The sequence below is a fragment of the Miscanthus floridulus genome, chromosome 8 (genome assembly GCF_019320115.1).
Source record: "Miscanthus floridulus cultivar M001 chromosome 8, ASM1932011v1, whole genome shotgun sequence".
Classification (NCBI taxonomy): Eukaryota; Viridiplantae; Streptophyta; class Magnoliopsida; order Poales; family Poaceae; genus Miscanthus; species Miscanthus floridulus.
In genome coordinates this window covers 226,454,629-226,478,112 of record NC_089587.1, presented here as the reverse complement: position 1 = coordinate 226,478,112, position 23,484 = coordinate 226,454,629, and the positions used below count along the sequence as shown (strand labels likewise).

At 45.7% G+C, this 23,484-nt stretch overlaps 1 protein-coding gene across 3 annotated transcripts; it reads right to left on the bottom strand.

The window, feature by feature from the left end:
- Positions 1-329: 329 nt before the first annotated feature.
- LOC136478395 (probable phosphoinositide phosphatase SAC9) lies at positions 330-18,904 on the bottom strand. Of its 3 annotated transcripts, none has more exons than XM_066476840.1 (13): positions 18,280-18,904; positions 17,210-17,380; positions 13,698-15,656; positions 13,476-13,583; positions 13,178-13,348; positions 12,492-12,734; positions 11,939-12,385; positions 10,714-11,484; positions 10,271-10,468; positions 2,292-2,726; positions 1,983-2,216; positions 1,222-1,504; positions 330-640 (listed from the first exon to the last, which is right to left on the bottom strand). In XM_066476840.1, exons 2-12 carry the CDS (start codon positions 17,270-17,272, stop codon positions 1,223-1,225), a joined length of 4,911 nt encoding a protein of 1,636 aa, XP_066332937.1. In that variant the 5' UTR covers positions 17,273-17,380; positions 18,280-18,904; the 3' UTR covers positions 330-640; position 1,222. The 3 variants fall into 3 exon arrangements, with proteins under 3 accessions (XP_066332937.1, XP_066332935.1, XP_066332938.1); XM_066476838.1 differs by having other exon boundaries at positions 1,213-1,504; positions 18,280-18,903; XM_066476841.1 differs by lacking the exons at positions 17,210-17,380; positions 18,280-18,904 and adding an exon at positions 15,849-16,193 and having other exon boundaries at positions 1,213-1,504.
- Positions 18,905-23,484: the final 4,580 nt, after the last annotated feature.

The following is a 23,484-nucleotide window of genomic DNA, read 5'->3' as shown; positions in this document are numbered from 1 at the left end:
AGTCCGACACATGACATCAACCGCGGGCAGTCCCAGTCTCATAACCAAACGATATATAAGCTTGGCTTTAACCAAACGATATTTTATTACAGGACAAATAAATTCCTGCTCTGGTGTAATATGGTCCACAAGGTATTACATTACAGCCACATACTAATTTCAGATGAAAGGAGGAACCAAAGAAAAACCAAGTAGCCAAACAGGGCCTCATACTAAATGAAATGTCGATAACATAAAGTTTTGAACGGCAGCATGGCCATGTACCAGTACCATACATACCAACAACTGGTGAAGCCAGTGCTTAAAATATGTATGAAACAAAAAAAAAATCAATGCAAATTCTTAGCTCTATATAATAATAATCTAGGTCCCAATACAGGTATTGACAAAAGTAACTGGCAGTTTCGAGGACTGCCATCGTATTGAATTTCCAGCTATTCTACATAAAAAGATGAATTTCCAGAAATTCTACAGGCAAAATCCCTATTTCCCTTGAATCGGGTAAGCAAAGAAAAAAAGTATTAAAAATACATCATGTATTTGTAGCAACAGCTCTTACTTCCACATCAACACGTACAAACAATAGGTTACAACAATCTTCTAGGGACGACGGTTAACATCCCAGGTTGGCATGTACGACCTAAACACAAGTAAACACCAAGTTAAAGAGCAGTATCAGACAATCTACTAAACAGATGTAGGCTTCAGTACACAACAACCCACACATACCATTTCATAGTTTCATGCATAAGTTTCTCATTCAGATAAACACCAGCGGCAGAGTAAAAGTTCTATTTCCTGAGTTTGTTAAAGAAAAAAAAAAGCTCTATTGCTGAGTCCATGGTTAAAAACGAGATGTGTTTCTAAATTCTTAATTCCCTCTAAGGCCTTGCATGGGTAAGTCAGTATGAACAGGATTCAGACCCATCAATATGTAATTCTAGCTTGAAATAGGAATATTGGGCCAGGAACAAAACCATAAATAACGGCCTGGCTATGTGGTTGACTTTAGTATGTTAAGGATCCATCCACGTTAGGGGTAGGCTTAAGCTAGGGAAGAGAGGCTCAATAGCACATTTGTATTATGCGTTTTAGCTTTGTCATATATCATTTATTCTGAAAATGAGCATCATTCATTGTCAAAAATCAAGTTAGGAACTCTCTAATAAAACAGGCTCGTTTCAGAGGATTTAGAAAGTCAGGACTTCATACCTCACATACATTATACAGCTGAGAGACTGCCAATCTTTCCCATCTCATATGTATCAGCATAGTAGTACAACTTGATCTTATTTGACAAAGACAGTCCGGATGCCAAAGGAAGATTTCGCAAGTTTAAGTTCTCAAGCTCAGAAATGTCATCAACAAAGGCAGTGACATCACCAAGTAATCTAAAGATAACGCAGCGAGCATCCTGTTGTAGATCTGGGAAATCAAAATATAGTGGTGTATTCGCTTTTACTTCTGGTAAACGGTATTCCTCTACAGCCAACTTGCCAGACTCCTGTACAAAATCACAAGCACAACAGAAACGTTTCATGCCCACATACAACATAGGCACTGACAAAACTACAAGTACCAAAAGGTCCAACCCTCAATCAACAGCATGTGAAAATTATCATAGTTTGCAGCAAACCTCAAAAACCATCATCACATAGGTGAACCAACAATTCTTTATTTTGTGGTCATTCGCCAGCTTTGACTACCACCACTATATATAAATGAAGTTTTGAAGACAGTTCAGTTGGACATTCCACTAATTACTACTAATAACAAGGAAAAAAAACAAATTTTGCAAAATGCAGAACTGTCTGCGATGCAGGCCTTACTCGACAAAACTAGGTCACATGACTACCTGGACCCATTCCATTGTAATTTGAACCGTTCAGGGACAAGCATTAGAGGAGATCTCAAGAAGCATAAAATAACCAACCATAGCCACCAAAGTAAGAGAATTTTGAAGAGTGACAGTGGCCTATTACCTTAACAACTGTGACCTGTATATAAATAATTGCTGGATTTACAAATCTATCCTCCATTCGTGTCAATGAAAACTTCCTCGTGTCCAATTCTGATGAGGAAGGTGAATGGGTCACACGAGGTCTTATAACACTGAAAAAATCAAGCCGGAATCCAGCTATTCCAGGTGAATTAGCTAAGGGATATTGCTCAAGAACAAGATCATTATCTCTCAGCCTCTCAGCTTCAACTGGAATCTGGAAAATAAAGAAGAAAAGTTTCAGTCACAGCTAGAATGCAAAGCTCAAAACTGTCAGCAAAAGACGGTTTACCCTAAATCTCCCCAAGGGTGGTGATCTGTCTAAATAACTTTTCATTCTCATTATTCCCCCTGATGTGTCAGGCCCCACCTCCTTTCTCAAAGAACTGCCAAAAACAACAATTCTTTTTGCATGGATAAATGAATTCTGTGGATTGGTTGGCTTCGATTCATAAACTGAGCTATCATCCAATGATAGAAGATCAAACTCCTCACTAAACTTGGTTGAACGAGAACCATTATGGGGAAGTGTCATTTTTATTGAAATTATACGACAACGGATAGGATTTGGGAAGTGAAATTTAATGTGTCTTGGTTCTTCACTCAATCTATTAGATTTTTCAGGTCCACAAAGCTGTGGAGATGAAGATATTATATCCTGTACATCCCACTTTCCTATGAACGCACGATCTTCTCGGTGTATTTTATTACTCGCCCATATCTCTACCTGCACAAGCAGCATGATTATTAGAATACAAAGCAAACAAGTAAAAAAATGCATCAAAGGAACAGAAGAAATGAAAACAGCTCAATAGGCTAGTTTGTTATGCATAGATAGCTAGCTATGACAGAATATGGAGACAATGTTTTGCAGGAAAATGCACTAAAAGAACACAGAAAGCTAAGATAGCTCAGCGGGCTAGTTCAAATGATCCACTAGTTGTGCATAGATAGCTAACTCTGCAGTATATATGAAAAAGAAATCTTGCAGTTCTTGCACATTGAACTAACTCCAGACAAAGATTATGCCAACAAGATATATTTGCTTTTCATAGCAACACTGTATGTACAGAAAGATAGGTGATCGACACAAAATTATGAAGCCACAATCATCATACAGCTGTTAAAACAAGTTATAGTAAACCGAATTGCAAAGGCATAAGTTGCCACAATCATCATACACCATGAACCTGCACCTACACACCATGAACCTGGACACATGCATGGACTTATAGTAAACCGAATTGCAAAGACAAAGATTCCAGTTGAAGCTGAGAGGCTGAGAGATAATGATCTTGTTCTTGAGCAATATCCCTTAGCTAGTACTAAAGGCTGAGAGATAAATCTGCTAGTACTAAAGACTGCACCTACACACCATGAACCTGGACACATGCATGGACTTAACAGCTGTATTCCGGCATGCAACTTATGCAATTCGGTTTACTATAACTTGTTTTAACAGCTGTATGTTTTAAAATCCACTAGTTGTGCATAGATAGCTAACTCTGCAGTATATATGAAAAAGAAATCTTGCAGTTCTTGCACATTGAACTAACTCCAGACAAAGATTATGCCAACAAGATATATTTGCTTTTCATAGCAACACTGTATGTACAGAAAGATAGGTGATCGACACAAAATTATGAAGCCACAATCATCATACAGCTGTTAAAACAAGTTATAGTAAACCGAATTGCAAAGGCATAAGTTGTCAGCTATAAAATCCTGTATTCCGGCATGGTGTGTAGGTGCAAAGGCATAAGTTGCAAAGGCAAAGGCATAGTAAACCGACATGCATGTGTCCAGGTTCATGGTGTGTAGGTGCAGTCTTTAGTACTAGCAGATTTTCAGCTAGTAGCTAAGGAATGATCATAGGAGTTATGAATGCAGTAATTAGGATGATATCATGGGCAGGTTTATCAGCTATATATATGAGAAAATGGTGAGGGCTGAGAGAGCCGCATCAACCAAAAGAGAGATAGAGGGAGTGATTTCCTAGTGTGTTTGTGATAAACACTGAAGAAGGAATGATTTCCTAGTGTGTGTTTATGATAAACACTGAAGATAGAGGGAGTGATATCCTAGTGTGTTTGTGATAAACACTGAAGACAGAGTGAGTGATTTCCTAGTGTGTTTGTGATAAACACTGAAGAAAGGAGAGCGAGTGATTTCCAACATAAGTTCTTTGCATTCTTGGAAATAAGTGGGCTAGAGCATGAGGCATCTCTCAAGACATACAATTATGTAGATGAAGATAGTATTTTTTGTTAGCATGTTTACTGCTTCCTTTATTACTAGCTGACTGCCTAGGAACCTCCCCTGGCTGTCACCTACTTACTCCCCCTCTTTACTGCTAGTATTTACTTCTCCTTTGGCTGCTAGACGGCTGATGCCTGGGAATCTTCCTTGGCTGTCGCCTGTGTGCTTCCCCCTCTCTCTCTTGTGTTAGTCTAGCTCCTATATAAATCCCTGTAATTTGGTTTACTCAATATGAACGAATACAAGAGCTAGTTCATCCTCTATCATGGTATCACGAGACTCTTAAGATCCTGCAGTCTCCTTCCTCTCCCTATCTCCATGGCCCCTAAGCTGCCGCTTCCCTCTGATGCGACCACTCTCGCCGCGCAGGCTGAGCACGAGCAGGCCGCCGCTCGCCAGCGCGCAGAGGACGCCGCTGCAGCTGAAGGGAAGGCCGCCCTGGAGACGGCCGCTGCGGCTGCTACCCAGGCCGCCGACGCTGCCCAGGCCCGCGTCCAAGCAGCCCTCGCTGCCCTGGAAGCCGAGCGCGCTGCGGCCGCCGCCCTCGAACGCGCGGTTACCGCGGCTCGGGAGCGTGCCGCCCCGCCGGCCCTTGAAGACGACAGCTCCAACCTCAGCGACGACGACGCTCCTCTCCACAATGAAGCTGCCCTCGTCGCCCACCTCCACGCCCAGGCTGCGGGTGTCCAGAACATCCGCTCCCTTGTGCCAGTGGTCCTCGATCTCCTGTCCCCCCACTACAACCGATGGCGCGACTTAGTGTTGCTCACTCTCGAGCGGTACGCTCTTGCCGACCATGTCCTCTGCACCGCGCCCCGCCCCGCCCGTCCTTCTTGGCACCCTGCGTTGTGCTGTCTTGGCTGTTTAGCACCCTCACTGTCGAACTCCAGGACACCGTTCGCGAACGCGATGGCTCAGCATGCGACGCTTGGATTGGCATCGAGGAACAATTCCTGGGCAACCGCGAGACTCGCGCTCTCTACCTCGACGCAGAGTTCCGAGCATTCGTCCAAGGCGACTTGCTCATCCGCGACTACTGCCGCAAGATGAAAGGTATGGCAGATGCTCTAGGTGATCTCGGCGAGGTCATCACTGACCGCACCCTCGTCCTCAATGTCCTTCGTGGTCTCAACGCCAAGTATGACCACATGAAGGCCCTCTTGAAGCAAACCCGTCCGTTCTCGACGTTCAATGAAGTCCACAATGATCTCCAACTTGAGGAGCTCACGCTGGACCCCTCTGTGTCCCAGGCACCGATGGCTCTCCTCGCCTCGCAGCCGAAGTCCAGCGCCACCAACACCTCCCAGGTGCAGCAACCTGGGGGCCCCTCTCTCCACGGTGCCTCCAATCGGGCTCCTGGCACCAGTCCCAGCCACCACGGTGCTGGTGCCGGTTCTAGTAGCAATGGCGGCAAGCGGCATCGTCGCCGTGGGAACAGCGGCAAAGGTGGCAACGGCAGCCAGGGTGGCTCCCCTTGGCCCTCCTTCTACAACCCCTGGACAGGCTCCTTCACCGTGTGGCCCACTCGTGGCCAGAAGCAGCAACCCCGTGGTCCTCCTCCAGATGGGCGCTCTGGTCACCCTGCACCTCAGCAGGCATTCAAGGCGGCGCCCAACCCCTACGGCATCCCTCCGCCACCGGGATTTCCACCCATGCTGACTGCCCTGGCTTTTTCCATGAACCAGCAGCAGTACCATCAGCAGCAGCCGCAACAGCAGGTGTACCAGGCCCCTTCCCAGTCTCCCTGGACCGGCTCCTGGAATCAGCAGGCTCTAGCCAACTCCTTCAGCACCATGAGCCTCACTCCACCTGCTGTCACTGACTGGCAGCCCGTTCGGCTAGGCTTATACGATCGTATACGATCGTGGATTATAAGCTGGAACTGTATTTTTCTCTCACACCAAACCAGCCAGCAGTAAATAATCCACGATCGTTTCAGCCGAAACGAACAGGTCGTGGGTCATGGATTCTGGCGCCTCTAATCATATGACGCCTAATGCCGATAACATTTCTCTTTTCCGACCACCTCATTTTACTTGTCCTTCATCCATTGTTGTTGGAAATGGTTCCACTCTTCCTGTGACAGCTACGGGTGATGTTGTCCTTCCAGGAACCTTTCGTCTTAATAATGTTCTTGTTGCTCCCAACATTATTAAGAACCTCATTTCTGTTAGACAACTCACTACTGATAACAATTGTTCTTTTGAGTTTGATCCTTTTGGTCTCTCTATGAAGGATCTTCATTCCAGGAATGAGATCATCAGGTGCAATAGCTCCAGACCCCTTTACTCCTTGATGCCACCGGTCGTTTCCTCCTCTTCATGTGCCCTCATCGCTGCTGCTCCTGCTGCTGTTTGGCATCGTCGTCTTGGGCATCCTGGCCATGAAGCACTCTTCAAACTATCTAGTGTTTCTGCTATTTCATGTACTCATCACTCTAGTGATCAACTGTGTCATGCTTGTCAACTTGGTCGTCATATTCGCTTACCATTTGCCAACTCTTCATCTTGTGCTCTTAAGAATTTCGATTTAATTCATTGTGACTTGTGGACCTCTCCTATCAAGAGTGTGTCCGGGTATAAATATTATCTCGTTATTCTTGACGATCACTCTCACTTTCTCTGGAATTTCCCTTTGCGGCTCAAGTCCAAGGTGTTTTCTACCTTGGCAAATTTCTTTTCGTACGTGACCACTCAGTTTGGCTGCACCATAAAAAATGTCCAGTGCAACAATGGGCGTGAATTTGACAATTCCTCCGCCCGCTCTTTCTTCCTCACTCATGGTGTTCTTCTACAAATGTCCTGTCCTTACACCTCCTCCCAAAACGGCAAGGCTGAACGCATTCTTCGCTCCATTAACAATATTGTGCGCTCCCTTCTCTTCCAAGCTTCCTTGCCTACTTCCTACTGGGTTGAAGGCCTTCACACTGCCACTTATTTACTAAACCGTCTCCCCACTAAAACTCTGGAGTTCGCCACTCCTCACTTCGCCTTGTTCGGCTCTCATCCCTCCTACTCCCACCTTCGGGTCTTTGGCTGTGCTTGTTATCCTAACATGTCTGCCACTGCCCCTCACAAACTTTCCCCTCGCTCCACTCTTTGTGTTTTCCTGGGTTATTCTTCTAATCATAAGGGATTTCGGTGTCTTGACCTCTCCTCCAACCACATCATCATCTCTCGTCATGTTACCTTTGATGAGACAATTTTTCCCTTTGCCAAGACACCGTCACCCCCCACCACTAATGATTTTAATTTTTTGGATGAGTTTGAGCCCTCGGTGTGCCTTCCAGGCCTCCCTGCTGGCTCCTCCCCTTCAGGTACCTTCGGCGGAGTCAACCCTGGTTCACTCGGTGTCTCGCCAGCTGCCACTGTGACTCCTGTCACACCAGTGCTGGTTGAGCCCGTGCACCTGGCAGGTCCTTACCAGCCCCTTCCTGCGCCACGCGCAGCCTCGGCTCCCTCGGCGGAACATCACAACGCCCCTGCTGCTGCTCCTGCTCCACCGGCTCCCCCTGTTGTGCCCCCTGCGCGCACCATCACTCATGTCTACACCCGGCGTCACCCAACTCGTGTTCCTCCAGTTGCTGCTGATTCTGGGCTGTCACAAGGTACTCAGTTACTACAGATTTTGGGCTGTCACAAGGTACTCCGGGTGCTCCTAATTCAGGGCTGACACACGGTCCTTCGGTTGCTGCTGCTCCTGTTACATTGCCCCAGGGTGCTGTTCCAGTTCATCAAGTGGTGAATCATCACACCATGACCACTAGAGGGAAACTTGGCTTCCGCCAGCCTGCCATCTATCATGCTGCAGCCATCTCTCCCATTCCGAAGACTTATCAGAGTGCTCTTGCTGATCCTAATTGGCGAACTGCAATGGAAGAAGAGTATGCGGCTCTTCTGTCCAATAACACATGGGATCTCGTTCCCCGACCGTCTGGTGCAAATGTGGTAACTGGCAAGTGGATTTTTCGCCAGAAGTTCAATGCTGATGGCACCTTTGATCGCTACAAGGCTCGGTGGGTTCTCCGTGGTTTTACCCAACGTCCAGGAGTGGATTATGATGAGACCTTTAGTCCTGTGGTGAAACCAGCAACGGTCCGCACAGTCCTCTCTTTGGCTCTCTCACAGCAGTGGCCTATTCATCAACTGGATGTCAAGAATGCCTTCCTCCATGGCACCCTCTCCGAGACTGTCTATTGCTGCCAACCCACTGGATTTATTGACACTGCTCTTCCTGATCATGTTTGCCGCCTCAACAAGTCTCTGTATGGTCTGAAGCAGGCACCTCGCGCTTGGTACAGCCGGTTTGCCACCTACCTCTTGTCTCTCGGGTTTCTTGAAGCAAAGTCTGACACCTCTCTGTTCATTTACCACCGAGGCAATGAGATTGTTTACCTACTATTCTATGTGGATGACATTGTTCTGACTGCCTCCAGTGCCTCTCTCCTCCGCCGCACTATCACTGCCTTGCAACAAGAATTCTCCATGAAAGACCTTGGTCCTTTGCATCACTTTTTGGGCATTTCAGTCACGCAACATTCAGGTGGTCTCTTCCTGTCACAACAGCAGTACACCATTGACATCCTCAAACGTGCTGGTATGATGGATTGCAAACCGTGTAGCACACCTGTGGACACTCATGCTAAAGTTTCTGCTACTGAAGGTGCTCCTGTCACTGATCCTACCCACTATCGCAGTCTTACAGGAGCCCTGCAGTACCTTACTTTCACAAGACCAGACATTGCTTATGCTGTTCAACAAGTATGCCTTCACATGCATGATCCTCGCGAACCTCGCTTGTCTGCTGTTAAGAGGATTCTCCGCTATCTTCAGGGAACTCTCAGCCATGGCCTGCACCTTCAGCCCTCCACTCCTTCTGAACTTGTGGTCTATACTGATGACGATTGGGCTGGGTGTCCCGACACTCGCCGCTCCACTTCAGGCTATGCTGTGTTTCTTGGCGCCAATCTGGTTTCTTGGTCTTCAAAACGCCAAAACACAGTCTCTCGTTCAAGTGCCGAAGCTGAATACCGGGCTGTGGCCAATGGAGTTGCTGAAACTTGCCGGCTCCGCCAACTGGTCTACTGCGACAATGTCAGTATACTTGTCCACCAATCCCATACAACATCAACGCACGAAGCATGTTCAGATTGATCTCCACTTCGTTCGTGAACGGGTCGCCATTGGTGATGTTCGGGTTCTTCACGTACCAACGACGTCCCAGTTTGCTGACATCTTCACCAAGGGTCTTCCCACCTCCGTGTTCCAAGATTTTCGCTCCAGTCTTCATATCAGCGAGCCCGCCGATTCGACTGCGGGTGTGTGTGTGTGTGTGTGGGGGGGGGGGGGGGGGGGGGGGGGGGGGGGGGTTAGCATGTTTACTGCTTCCTTTATTACTAGCTGACTGCCTAGGAACCTCCCCTAGCTGTCACCTACTTACTCCCCTCTTTACTGCTAGTATTTACTTCTCCTTTTGCTGCTAGATGGCTGATGCCTAGGAATCTTCCCTGGCTGTCGCCTGTGTGCTTCCCCCTCTCTCTCTTGTGTTAGTCTAGCTCCTATATAAATCCTTGTAATTTGGTTTACTCAATATGAATGAATACAAGAGCTAGTTCATCCTCTATCATTTTTCATATTGCTCCCCTTGTTAAAATGCAGCATGCTCAAGCTGTCAAGGATACAGCTGTACTGAAATGTTTTTCTTCTCTTGCTCAGGAAGAACACATATTCAATCAAGTTATGTGATTTTATGATTAAAAAATATGATTTCATTAACTCCAGTAAATATCCTTCTTTGTTCTCAATCATTAAGAAAATGGAAATGAAAGTATTAGAGATATGTATAGTCTAATACATGATATCCATGACTATACATATCTCTAATAGAAAGATATACCCATAGTTCTGTATATACAGTATTAAGTATGCCTGGCTAACATTGTCCGTACTGATTTTATAGATAAAAATAAGGATAGCATGATGAAGGAAAAGAAAGTAAAGTAGCCTATCTTACAATTGGGCAGTCAGATGTCAAGTACCCACAAGAACTGACAATTATAGCAACTCCTGCAACATCTGATAAACCACCAAGAACAATTGAGAACTCCACTGAAGTGTTATCTTGCGGAGCTTTCCAGTAAGACTTGTACTCTCCAGTACCAAAAGGTGCCAGTAACGAAAGCAGTGGTTCAGAGTCATTGGCAGTTTCAACCTGAGTATAGAGCATAAGGCATGATCAAAGCATTATCTATGGTAAAAGCAAACTTCATAGAAGAAAAAGAGAAAGGGGGGAGGGATCTTAAAAAGAAGATGTTATCACAAGGCCAAGTTTATTCACTGCTTTTCCATGGTCCATGGATCAATAGTCTTGCAAATACATCAGAGTGTATGAACAACACAGGGCAACAAATCATGCAGGAGTGCAATTTATGATCTTGGTACGAAGTTGAGAAATACCATTTGTAAAAAGTTTGCATATGGAAATTCTGCAAGGGATTCTTCACCATCAAGGATCTGCTTCAATTGTCTCTGACCAAATTGAATACTTTGAGATAAATCAGATGCTTTCCTGTACTCCAGTTGGCAGACCTGATTCACAGCACTCAGTGCCGCTTTCTCTGAACGATCTTTTCTGCGCAAACTATGAAGAACCCGGACATAATCCACATACAATGCACGTTTGATAATTTCACTGCAGCATGATTTGCACACAAAACTATCTGCGAGTGCTGAATAGCCACCACTTTGACTCCCACCATAAATCTTCAACTCCCTGTAGGTGTTAAGCAAAAGGAAGGCCCCTTTCCCAGCACAGCAAGCTTTGCAAACTGTCCTTTCACACCGAAAACATTCCACAAATACTGATTGGTTTTCTCTAGTGGCTAAAGCTTGTGATGAAGACAGAGCATGGACTTCACATGCCCCACCATAGCAGGATTCATCATTTTCACTGATGTTCCAAAAGTCTATAGCGTGTTCACTGCCCTTTTCAAGCCCTATTGAAGCATTAACACGATCCTCAAGGACTGTATGGCCCAGCAGTGCCAGATTATCAGCTAAGCTGGATAACTTCAATAGGTAAGAATAATCAACTGAACGGTTTGGATCCAATGTGGCAGGAATTACACCAATTGATAACAATGCCTGGTCCCTTTCAGTGGCAGAAAGACCAAGACGGAGACGTTTTATTTCAAGCTTCATCATTTGCTCAAAGTCAAGACCCTTTCCCTGGAAAGATGAATAAAGTTTAATGTATTTTGGATTTAAATTCATAAACACCTTTTCAAAATAGGTCAACTTTTGTTCCTTCATTATTATTATTTTCAGAATAAGCAAGTATGTATTGAAAAGCAAAGGAAGTAATAATGCCAGAACTCTAAACATATGTAACCTGAATAGACCTAAAGATTCAGATAATCTGTCATAAATTGAAACCTTTCTTTGTTAGGGGAAAAAAGGGTCCAGTAGTGTTCCTACTAGAAACTTCAAACTAGATCGGTAGAACCATCTTGCTCATTTATCTGAACAAAGAAGCAATTCAATATTTTACTGGCAACTTCAGGATAAGGTCAATTTCAAAGTATTTTTTAAGGAATGCTCAACAAAGATCCAAGAAAGTATACTAAGAACAGAACATAGAGGAACAGAAATAAAAGGAGATGAAATTTTCACAAATGAATACCTTATTATAGCCAGAAAGGGATTCAAAAAATTTAAGATAAAGCTGTGTGCTGCCACATTCTTCAAACTGCTTATTCACTTTAGGAACAGGCACTTCCAATGCAGGGGCAAAAGGATTAACATCAAATCCATCATCTAAGAAGTTTGTTTGTTCCCCATTACCAAAAGTATTTTCAGTTATATGTGGCTCCGACATGTCAAAATCACCTGTGAGAAAATCCAACAAATTTTCCGAACCACCTGTTTGAACTGATGATGAACTTTTAGTGTAAGATCCATCAATACCATGAGAATCATTCCCAGGCATGGAAGAATTTCCAAAAGACTTGGAACCTAGATCACAGTGAACACTTGATGATTTTTTATTGAGAAACTCCATAAATTCAGGAGCATGTTCACTATTGGTTAACATGTCTGCCCATGGAAGAGAAACTCCAAGTACTTCAATCTGTTAAAGAAATTTATACAACTCATCAAGAAAAAGATAGACAAATAGTCAAAGCCAAAAGTAACTTTTTAAAAGCATCTCAATCTAGAGAATTCATCAATTTTACCTCACCAAGAGTAATGGGTGTTCTTGATACAGCAGATGGATGAAAAGATAATGCAACAACTCGATTCAAAAAGTTTAGTTCTCCTTCTAGCTCTTCAAAGTCGTATAACAAAGGAAGATAGGAGCTCTCTTGAACATTGGGCCTAGCACTTTTCCCTGTAACAGCCAAGTCCTCTGGATCAATTCTCCCAGTGAGTGGAATCAGTAAATTTGTCCCATTCGAGCACTGTGGAATGCAAGCACCCTACACAAGTAATTTCCCAATTAATATTCATTAAACAATACAAAACGAAGCAAAAACCAATTTTAAATCAACAATACCTAAACATGGTGAGGATAGGATTATGAACCTAACCAAAATCCAGGCCAAACTCAGTAAATGTGGTTAGCTTATCTCATCTCAGCCAAAGTAATCAGCACACAGTTCAGCATTGGTTCTGAATCAGGCAAAATTTTCATGGTCTTAAAGTCAGAGTTAATGCACATGAAGCTCAATTTTAGCAAGGGCAGCACTTTTTGTGTCTGCACCTCTGGGGTCTTGACTTTGGGTACACTGTTGTCAGTTCATCAAGCCAAATCTTAAAAGTATGGAAACTAAATTGGTATTTGCAAAGGAACATGATGAAACAGCTGGAGCAAAAGAAAAGGATATTATAATAAAACCAGTGAGGTAAGATAGACAAGGACCTCAACCACGAGTTTGAGGGAGTCTATGCTTGAGCCAACTCTAACATCTACGGTTGCTGGATATGAAGAATCTTCAGCACCGTGGGAGACAGTAAGCAGCAGTTGACAAACATGACAAGGTTCCCCAAGGTATATAAAAAGTTCAACATAGTCTGCACCTTGCTGACACACCTGCATGCACAAGAGTCTTTAACATGCTATGTGAAAAAGGCATCACAGCGATAATTAAATAAACCAGAAAACTATCAGGAAGACTCTTCCAGATGCATCAAGAAGAGTCTTTAAGGAAGAACTATACCCAAATAAGATCCTTCCTTTTGAAGCTGAGAAGACTGGAACCACCATCAGTCATTGGGGTGATACTAGGAACTGGTTTCAACATGCATCCAGATGGCCTTGATAGCACCTGAATTGTCAATATCAAGAATGTTATCACAAAAAAAAGTATAATATAAAACTGCATCAAGACCAATAATATCAGTTTGCAAGAGATACACTGATAATGAGTAAGTTTACCTACTTTGAGAGGGAACATAGGGATGGAAGGGAGATGCTTATATAGCCTCAATCCAAGGAACATCTCTAACTGCTTTTGACGGGAACTATCATTCACAAAATTTTGGTACCTTCTTTGCACCGTAATCCTCACATTCTGAACAGCTGAGAATTTACTAAACTTTCCAGTTTCCTCCTTGAATATGTTCAGAATCTCACTGTGCATAGCTTTTGAGCCAGTGTACAACGTAGCATGGATATCGCCAGCCAAAAGAAAAAGTTCAGCAAGGTGGTTCACTGGAGCAAGCATTGTTGAGCCTTTGAACTGATCAAATGTCATATCAAATCTCTTCCAAGGCTTCTGTGGAGCCTCCTGGCATGGATGTTCCCATGTGGTAGTACGTGTATTATGATCGATATAAAATGATTTCCCTGTTACAGAGTCAAAGCGCTCCTCCCATCCAGGGGGCAAAGAACGAGTGTTTCTACCATCATATTCAGAATATCTACTTGACAACCCAAACATTGCATCTATGTCAAGCGAGATGTTCAATCGACTACACTGTTCAACAAAAACTTGAAGTGCACCAAAGTAACTAGCAGCATTGGTTCGATCAAGAGAGTCTGCACAATTGAATCGTATCACCCCATTTTGAATAGACTCCATGCAAAACCCGCCATTTACATCATCATTGCAGATAACTGATCCTTTACATTCACTAAGCTGCTGCCTTACATCATAGTAATTCCCTTCACTGAAGCCAATGACCATTGTAGGTGCTTTAAGATGCCTCCATAGGCCCTCAACTGTCTGCTGCTGCCCTTTTAACTTCACAGTGGCATGCCAGTCATAATTTACCAACTGAATCCATGTGCTTCCCAGCTTTCCAGTAGAGTTCATGTACCGTATAGATTCTTTGAAATGATCAACAAGAATAGACTCTGTTTTTCCTTCGCCGTATCTTAACAAGTTAACACAAATAACAGGAACCCTTCCAGATTTCTTTTGCCTGGACACATTCGCTTCAGATGATTTATTCCCGTATCTTCTGCCCAACCGTTGGTAGTATTGTAAGCTTCCGTTGTAAGGATCATTTGCAACATAAATTTCGGCTTCTACTGACACCGCATTTTTTATTTCTGCGCCCCACCATATTGGTATAGTTCCACGCCGCCAGATATACGAGCTAAAAGGGATACGCTGTCCACCCTTGCGTGGAACCCAAACCAGTTGCTCGCACTCAACCTCATTGCCTGTGCCTGAACATGCATTCAGTCCACGGGCCAAATAGCGGGTTCCAGGGTGCAGTCGACTACGGCGTGCAATAAGGGCGACTAACCCACCTTGCTGCCCAGCACCTCCAAAGTTCCGGCACTCGGCAAACCCCTGCAGAAGAATGACGCAGTGTCCTGGCAAGCCAATGTCCTTAAAAGGCTTTGACAGCCACTCATTCCAAACGAATTCCTCATCTGGTTCCCGTAGTGTCATAGGACTCGGGAAGGGCCTGGTAACATCCCTTGTCTCACAAAAGAAGTGCTTGCCGTCAATGTCGAGATCGGCCAAGTCACGTATATTCTTCTGCTCTCCAGTTCCCTGGGGTTGAGGATTCTGCAGCTGGATCTTTATCCACTGGCTCTCTGCCACTGTGTATATGCACCCGCCTCCTGGAAGATTGGGGACGGACGCGCTCAGCTGCGTCGCAACCAGAAGCAGAGCGGAGCTTCCTAACACTGCATATCCCAGCAGTGCCTTGGCATATGTGGTGCTCTTGGATAGAACCCTTGACCCATCGGTGATGTAGTTGAGAGCCGCTGCCTCGGAATCAAAGACGTCCTCCCCATGCTTCCCCAGGTAGCGCAGGGCACCGGTGGTCGGATCGACGTATACGACCTGGGTATCTCTCCTCGTTGACAAGGTGATGACAATGTACACTTCGGTCGTCTCCAGGACGACGACCACCACCGATGTGTGCATCTGTGATTTCTGGAGAAATGGACTGATCAGATTCGGATCCACATGATAATTTTGCAAAGCAATCGGAAGTTAGTAGGCATAATAATACATGCATATACACCTGTATGTAATTAGATTCAGATCCGATTACGAATAGTATGTTAGGGTTTGGGGGCGCACGGCTTCGCACAGCAGGAAGGGAGGACCAAGGGGAATGAATACCTGGTGTCCTGGTGGTGCTCGTCGCCGGCCAAGGTGGCGAGTGGCGGACTAGGACAGCAGCGACGGTCGCGGGGACACCGGGGCTGCAGAGGGCGGACGCCGCGCCGGAGCTGGTCGCGAGGACGCTGGGCCTGAGGTGGTGCTCGACCGAGCGCGGTCTCCTCTCCGGGTTGCGGCGCGGCGAGCGGATGGAGGAGACCGATGGGGATCGAGATTCACCACAGTGACTTTACTGAGGCACGAGTTAGGACGTAACTTTCCCATACACATCCGCCGTCCAACTCCGATCGAAGCATCCAGGTAATCCAAGGCCTCTAGAATTTGTTTTGTTTTTTTCACCCAAAAAAACAGTAGACAGCAGGAGCGCTCCGGAAGGAAGCCCGGAGTGTCCGGCTGTCGCTGCCCTTCGTGCCTCAGCCATCTCGCGCCTGCGGCACCCGCGTCTCGTCGCTGCCTTCCATTCCATGGAAACGAGGACTAAGGAGGCGGGCTTGACGGGGCAATCAGCACGGTGAGCCTTTTGTCTTATGCCACGGCGACGGCAAGCGTCGTACACGCAAGCAGCCATGTCAACGACCCAAAGAAAATGACCCTGGACCTCAGAGTCAAAGCAATTGACGCCGAGACATATAAGCTCGGCGCCAATTGTCACGGTGCCAAGGTCAGGTCTATTTTTTTTTAAAGGATACCGCGGGACGTATTTGTGAAAATCTTTAAAAAAGGGCTGAAAAACAAAAAAAAAAATCGGTCGCCGGACCACGTGTGATTGGCTGCTGCGGCGCCAAATGCGGCGCTGCCAAGCAGCTGAGCCAAGGCGGCACCGTGCTGGACTCCTTTCTTGACCGCGCTAGACCAAGGGGTGGCCGACGCATCCGAGGACCGCGGTGGCGTCGGCAGTGCCAGAGGGGAGCAGCAACGTGGAAGGAGCAGGGGCTCGTCCGCGAGCTCGCCGTGCACGCTCTGGCTCCGAACTCTCCCCAGTCCCCACTAGGTAACAGCATCAACTGTTTGGATAGAGATAGAGAGGACCCCCATCAACATCCTCCAGGAGTTAGTTTTACAAGTCTTGTAGGTTCTCCATCTACAGCCTAGGGGAAAAATCATTCAGATTCTATTCTTCACGCATCGCACGGCACGACCTGAAAGATGCAAGCACCTGACCATCCACATCTGGACGAGAGGCTGCTCGCGCTCCCACTCCCACTAACCCACCCAATTAGAGTGACATCAAAATGTGCACAAGTAACACAGAAACATGCTCCTATGCATGCAGTGGATGGCATCTCAGATATTATCACTCAGATGTGCCAACAATTTTGACTGCAAGTATTCTGCCACCCGTGTAAAAATTGCCAGCTGACCTGAGCGCGGGGCATGAGCAGCATTGCTGTCCACAAGTAATCCTTCAAGCAGCTTAAGACCATTCCATGAATTTCTGGTGCACCACCAACTTATCAGCATATGCTGATAGACATCATCAATGACAGGCAGGCACCATCAAAGTCTTCCATTGCTCCAGCAAACCAGTGAGCCTGCAGAGTGATAAGTTAAGTTGGATGAGATACATGAGTAACTTGAACGTAGCGTGTCAAAATTATATGTTACAAAACAGAGTAGCTCCATGGTGTTAGCAAACTTATGGCTGATAGGAATCATACCATCAACAAATGGATACACCCCCACCCCCTCCGAAACACACCCACCCACACCAAAAAAAAAAGTAAGTGTTCTGCATTTCTGCTCGCAAACTTTGGCATGTTCTGTAACTTTGGCTAGGCCACAATCCAAATTTATCTACTATGACCCAATTTTGGTCATACCTTGATTTGGCTGTAGCCAAATTTTGGCTTGGCCACCAAGGGACACTGTCTAAAAAGGCCCTACATCTCCCTCTTCTTGTCAGTGATTTGATTCCTCGCATGCACACCTCATCTCAGTCCACCTGACAATTGACATACTTGGGTGTAATGGCTCCTGGCGGAACAGCTATTAGACTAACTAATTCAGCATACCACTCGAACAAATGATAGTAGAAAAATAATGGGATCAAAGTTTTCGGATACATGATAGTGGGAGAAACTAAATTTATAAAACCAGAACGAGCGATTAGTTCCTGTAGTTATGAATGAACTGTGTCTGTAGATCTATCTTGAAATTAGGAAGGCTTAGTTGACATAACTGCGACACAATATCGAAACCTGATTTCTTGGTGAGTGATGGAACCTAAGATCAGTAACAAAACCATACGAGAGTGTAAATGCAGAAGTTTATTTACGGCAGAGAAGTTTCAGCAGGTAAGAATGAAAAATGAAGATGCCTATTTGCCTTTGATATCACACTGACAAACATGAACTATGGTAAAAGACATAATAACTCTAAACAAAAAGCAGACATCTGCACTCTGCAGGTGGGCCAGTAGATGTTCACTAACCTACAGATAAGTTGATGACTCCATCCTGACGATTCTACCGTGCCCTTTATGATCTGTGTTTGTACATGATGGGACGACAAAATCAGAGGTAGCAGCAGTACATGTGGTTATGATTGAGCCGTGTTTGTACATTTACACTGAAAACAGGAAGACCTTGTCCAAATCGCTGGTACACAGTACCAATCCATGATTTCTTGGCGAGTAACAGTAAAATGGTACCCTACAACACCCAATATGAGTAACAGAAGGAACTGCACGTCTGTGTTACTGCATTTGTTCATTTAATTGGAGAAGACAGGTCAAAATCTAGTACAAGGAAACAGGACACGAGCACATCTGATGACAACATGCGCGAGATAGATCAGTGTAGGATGAATGAATGTCATACAGGTTGCCAAACAATCTTCTGAAATATATATATGTTCAAATGGAGTAGCAGTTACTATTAGCAGAAGCATATGTATATACAGCAAGCAGAATGACTTGGTAGATAAAGTAAAAAAAAAATAAAAAAGGGGTAACAAGCCCGCTTAATTTATTAATGAATTTGAATCCAAGGAGCTCCAGAAGAGCATCTAACTGATTCCATTTTTCAGTCAGTCAGTAAAAGCGTGGCATTGGTACTAAAGCGCTACTCCAGTTTATACTGAATTGTGTGGGTGAGAGGAGGAAGAGATGTGGACCGAAGCAACAAATCAGGAGAAGGACGGGAAGCCGCGGGCCCTAGGCGGTCTTGGTATGATCCTGCTGCTGCTGCTGTGGGGAGGCGGAGGCGGATCCTCCTCCTCCGAGCTTGCGGTGGATGAAGGCCTCGAGCACGCGCCGCCGCTCGGCGGCCTTGGCGCGCTGGGGCTCGATGTTGGCGTAGGAGAGCCTGGCGGCGGCGACGATGAGGGCTGCGCCGGTGAGGAAGAGGCAGGCGGTGGCGGCGCGCTGCGAGCGGGTGGCCGTGTACTGCAGCCAAACCATGATGCCCCGCGGCGGCGGCAGGACTGCAGGGAACGAACGGAAGGGAAGAGAGGCGGGCGGTTGGTTACTTCAGCTCCCATGGGCCATGGCCCGACCCGAGAAGGCTTCGAAATTGGGCTCGGCGGGCAAAACAAAAGAGGCCCAAAACCACCAAAATCTCCCGCCCATTCGTCGTCGTCGCCCTCGCCGTCGCCAAACAAACACGCCGCCCGCCCCTTGTTCTCGCATTTGTATCTTTGCGCGAAAAACCCTCGGCTATGTAATATTCACGTGTCACCTTTTTTATTTGGCATGTGCCGATGTTCACCTCCTCATCGGCAATAGCGGTACAGCCTATATATTCATCTTTTATTTACCCATTAATTACTGCCAGAGTTATAAACCCATCTATATGGAATATATGAACATAATACATAAACTAGTGATATGGACTAGCGCTATTATCTACCCGGCCTTTATAAGACACAATATAGGTAGTTGTACCCGTGGATAATAACTAAATCTACAACGCGGAGAAAATTCCGCAAAGGTGAGGGCTCGTGCGTCCCACCAGTCTTGTCTATATGAATATTAGTATAGTACATAAACTAGTGACATAGGCTAGCGCTATTATAACTATAAATTCTTGACTCTAGATATATGTACTTTATTTAATAAAGTGCATGTATTAGTGCGGTCACATTTATAGATGGGCAACGGACCGACCCGGCACGATGCCATCGGGCTGGCACGGCACGCGCGTGCCCTGCTGGGCGTGCCTCTCAGGCATGTGGGCCTGGCCTTCGAGCCAGACACGGCACTATAAGCCACTTTTTCGTGCCGAGACGCCTCGATGAGCACGGCCTTTTTAGTAGGACGGACCGGCCGGCGTGGTCAGAGCATTAGAAGTCGTCGTTTGGCCCCTAATTAGCACCTAGGGTTTCGTCTTGGCTCCACGGTGCTCGTCGGCCTGCTCCTTTAGTCGGCGCCTCGCTCTGCTGACCGGCATAGCGGGGCAGCGTTAGCCGCGCGTGGAGTCACCGGGGGCTGGTGCGCTCGAATTAGGAGAAAGACTGGGGTTGAGTGTGTTGATGCAAAAGTGATCTGCAAACACAAAGGGCTAATACCCGAATCGATATCCAAAGCGTGCCAGTCGATTTGACCTACTAATCGACAAGGATGAAGACACGAACACTTTGATCCTGACAACAGCGATACGCCCGGAAGTCACGGCCAAGAGGTGCTCACACGGAACTCGAGAATCGCCGAAGGTCGCACTAAAGCGATGCAGCTCGCCGAATCAATGAGAACTCGTAAAGAGGAAAAATATGCAAATTGACGAAGTCGCCGAAAAGTAAGTAGATGCAAATAGGAGTAAAAAGTTGGTTTTGATATTGATTGATATTATCTATTACATTGCCCTTTACTCCATATTTATACCCTGATCTAAAGAGACACAACCAAACACAACTAGGACACCAATCCCGTATCTAAGGAAACACGTGACTCTTACACGAATTATAACCTAACAAATACAGAAAAGGAAACCAACTCCTATCTATTTCCCTGTCCGCCTTAATTACGATGGAAATCTCACTGTCCTCCTTCCCATCGGCATACTCCCTATTTCATCGGCAGCAGGCTTCAAGTCTTCCTTCATCGGCATACTCCCTGCTTCATCGGCAGTAGTCTTCAAGTCTTCCTTCATCGGCATACTCCCTGCTTCATCGGCAGTAGTCTTTAAGTCTTCCTTCATCGGCATCGACAACAACTCCTCCAACCTCATCGGCAACGCCCGAGTCCAAATCAACCTTTCCATCAATCATCACCAACTATCGGCAACCATTTTTACAAACTGGCTTTCATTGGCTATCAAAGTATTCAATAACTTTCCCCTTGCCGATTGGTCCACTCCGATTATTTTGACATGTGCAAAAAAAACGGTGTCAACAGATGCCCCCCAATTTCGGAGTATAAAACCATTAATGCTCCGAAATTTACTCCAGATAACGCTTGCCTTTGCCCAATTACCGTAACTCATTCTCCAAGCCAAAACTTGATTTGTTATCAAATCCAATCAAATCTAATCTTGATCCACGCACCTAAGTAAATATCGCACAATCGCCAACCACTCTTGCCTTGATTGAGATACCAAAATAATAACCCATCGGCAAGATCCTAACATGATAATGCTGCCATTTTAAGAATTAAAATATCATGTATCAATATCCCTTCCAAGTCATGATTGCTTGTTATTAACTCATCTGTACAATCCCCTGATTATCGCGCGAATAGTTACCATATCCCCCTGCACCGCCTTGACCTATATACGCGCGTCATAGAGATAAGTCCAAAATACCCTTATCCTGGCCGGCTTATAAATAGATTTCTCCAGAACCCTCATTTTCTATCTTCAGCCTCCAATCCTTGGCATTCTCTCTCTCCGGCGGCGACTCCGACGAACAACCGCGCGACCTCAACCAACCAGAACCCTTCTCCGGCGCTAACTTCAAGTCCCCGGCTCGTATCTCCACCTTCCTCAAGACAATGGCCATCAACTTCGACGTCCCCGCGGTTCGCTCCACTTCCATTACCTTTTACTTTGATCTTTTTGCAAATTTATTCAGTTGGTGATTTTTCTTTTCTTTTGTCTTCTGGATTCCATAACCTTAGGAACTGCGCAACAAATTAGTTATCCCAACCGATCAGCCACACGTCCAATGCCTTGGACCAATGGGCAACCCAGATCCAACCGATCTGATCAACGCAGAGGTTAACAGAATCCCCTTTAGAGCCCAAAATTTCTCTCTGAACTTGTGGAAAGACACATTCCGATCTTGGCCCAAAACCACCAAAGGGTGGAAAGATTGGTATTTGAGGGTCAATAGATCGATGCAAGTATACTGGGCAGAGCGAAAGTTAGACTAATGTATCAGGCTCTCTATTGCCGATATGCAGAAAAATGAATCAATGATAATTGCAGCTGCTTATTTCTGGTCAGATACGACCAATACTTTTATGTTTGGACATGGCCCAGCTACCCCTACCCTTGCCGATGTCCACATGCTTACTGGCTTGGACATCTCAACTGCCGATGAAGGCTCCATCTATGGTAGAAAGCCTGAATATAGAGTGAATACCCGTAACATCGGCGGTTGGACAGGATATATTCAAGAATACCAGAAAACCGGGACACCTAGCCAGAGGGAACATGCCACATTCCTGAATATGTGGTTAGAAAAATTTATCTTCTGTGGTCGATCAGTAGGACCAACCAACGCCTTCCTCCCTGCAGCTGAACTTCTGGCTAATGGCGTAAGGTTTCCTCTTGGCCGATACCTTCTGAGCTCTACTTATCATCTTCTTCACCAAGTGTCTCAGAAACTCCTGCTTGGCGAACCCATCGGCAACCTGGGAGGCCCGTGGTGGTTCATCAACATGTGGCTGAATGCCCATATGCACAAACGTTTGCAATGGGACTTTTTTGCTCAACAATTCCCACGAGAAATTGCTGAAGATTACGTGCTCGGGGATGATGAATCGGCAACACGCTCACCCCTCAATTTTGGTGAAGCCATAATTGTCCTTCCTGGAACAGAAGCCAACGAAGACCAAATCGGCAGATTCTTTCAAAGCTTCTATAATGGCCTTTCTCGTGATCATAGGGCCTGGGTGCCTTATATCGACGAAGAAAACAGATTCCCCCTTCTTTTTAACTTTGCCGATGACACTCTGAATCAAGATAATGAGCTCATGATGGCTATCATCACTCCCAGGGCAATTCCAGTAAACACATTCGGCAGCGGGAAAAACACCAACATTACATATGAATTTTACAACCCATCGGCAGTATCCCGCCAATTGGCTTTTGGGCAACTGCCAATCAAACTCTGCTTTGCCGATGTGATCAAACCCAGGGAAACAATCACCTGCGGAACAGACTGGAACAAGGTAGTACAACTTTCTCCTGATGCCGATACCACAGATGTTGATATATCTACCTGGACACCAATATCTTTCATCACCGAGTCATACAAGCAATGGTGGCGAGAGTGGAAAGAGCAACTGTTCGCGACTTCTGCTCACACATATCGGCACATGATCGATTCTGAATATGCTATCCCTGACGATGCGGTAAGTTTCTTTGAACTCCCTTCTGCTTTTCCTTTCATTTATCAATAACTGACTCCCTTGTAACAGGTTAACCACCCAGCACCATCGGTGAGCAAAAGTGGGAAACCCTCCAACCTCCGGCCT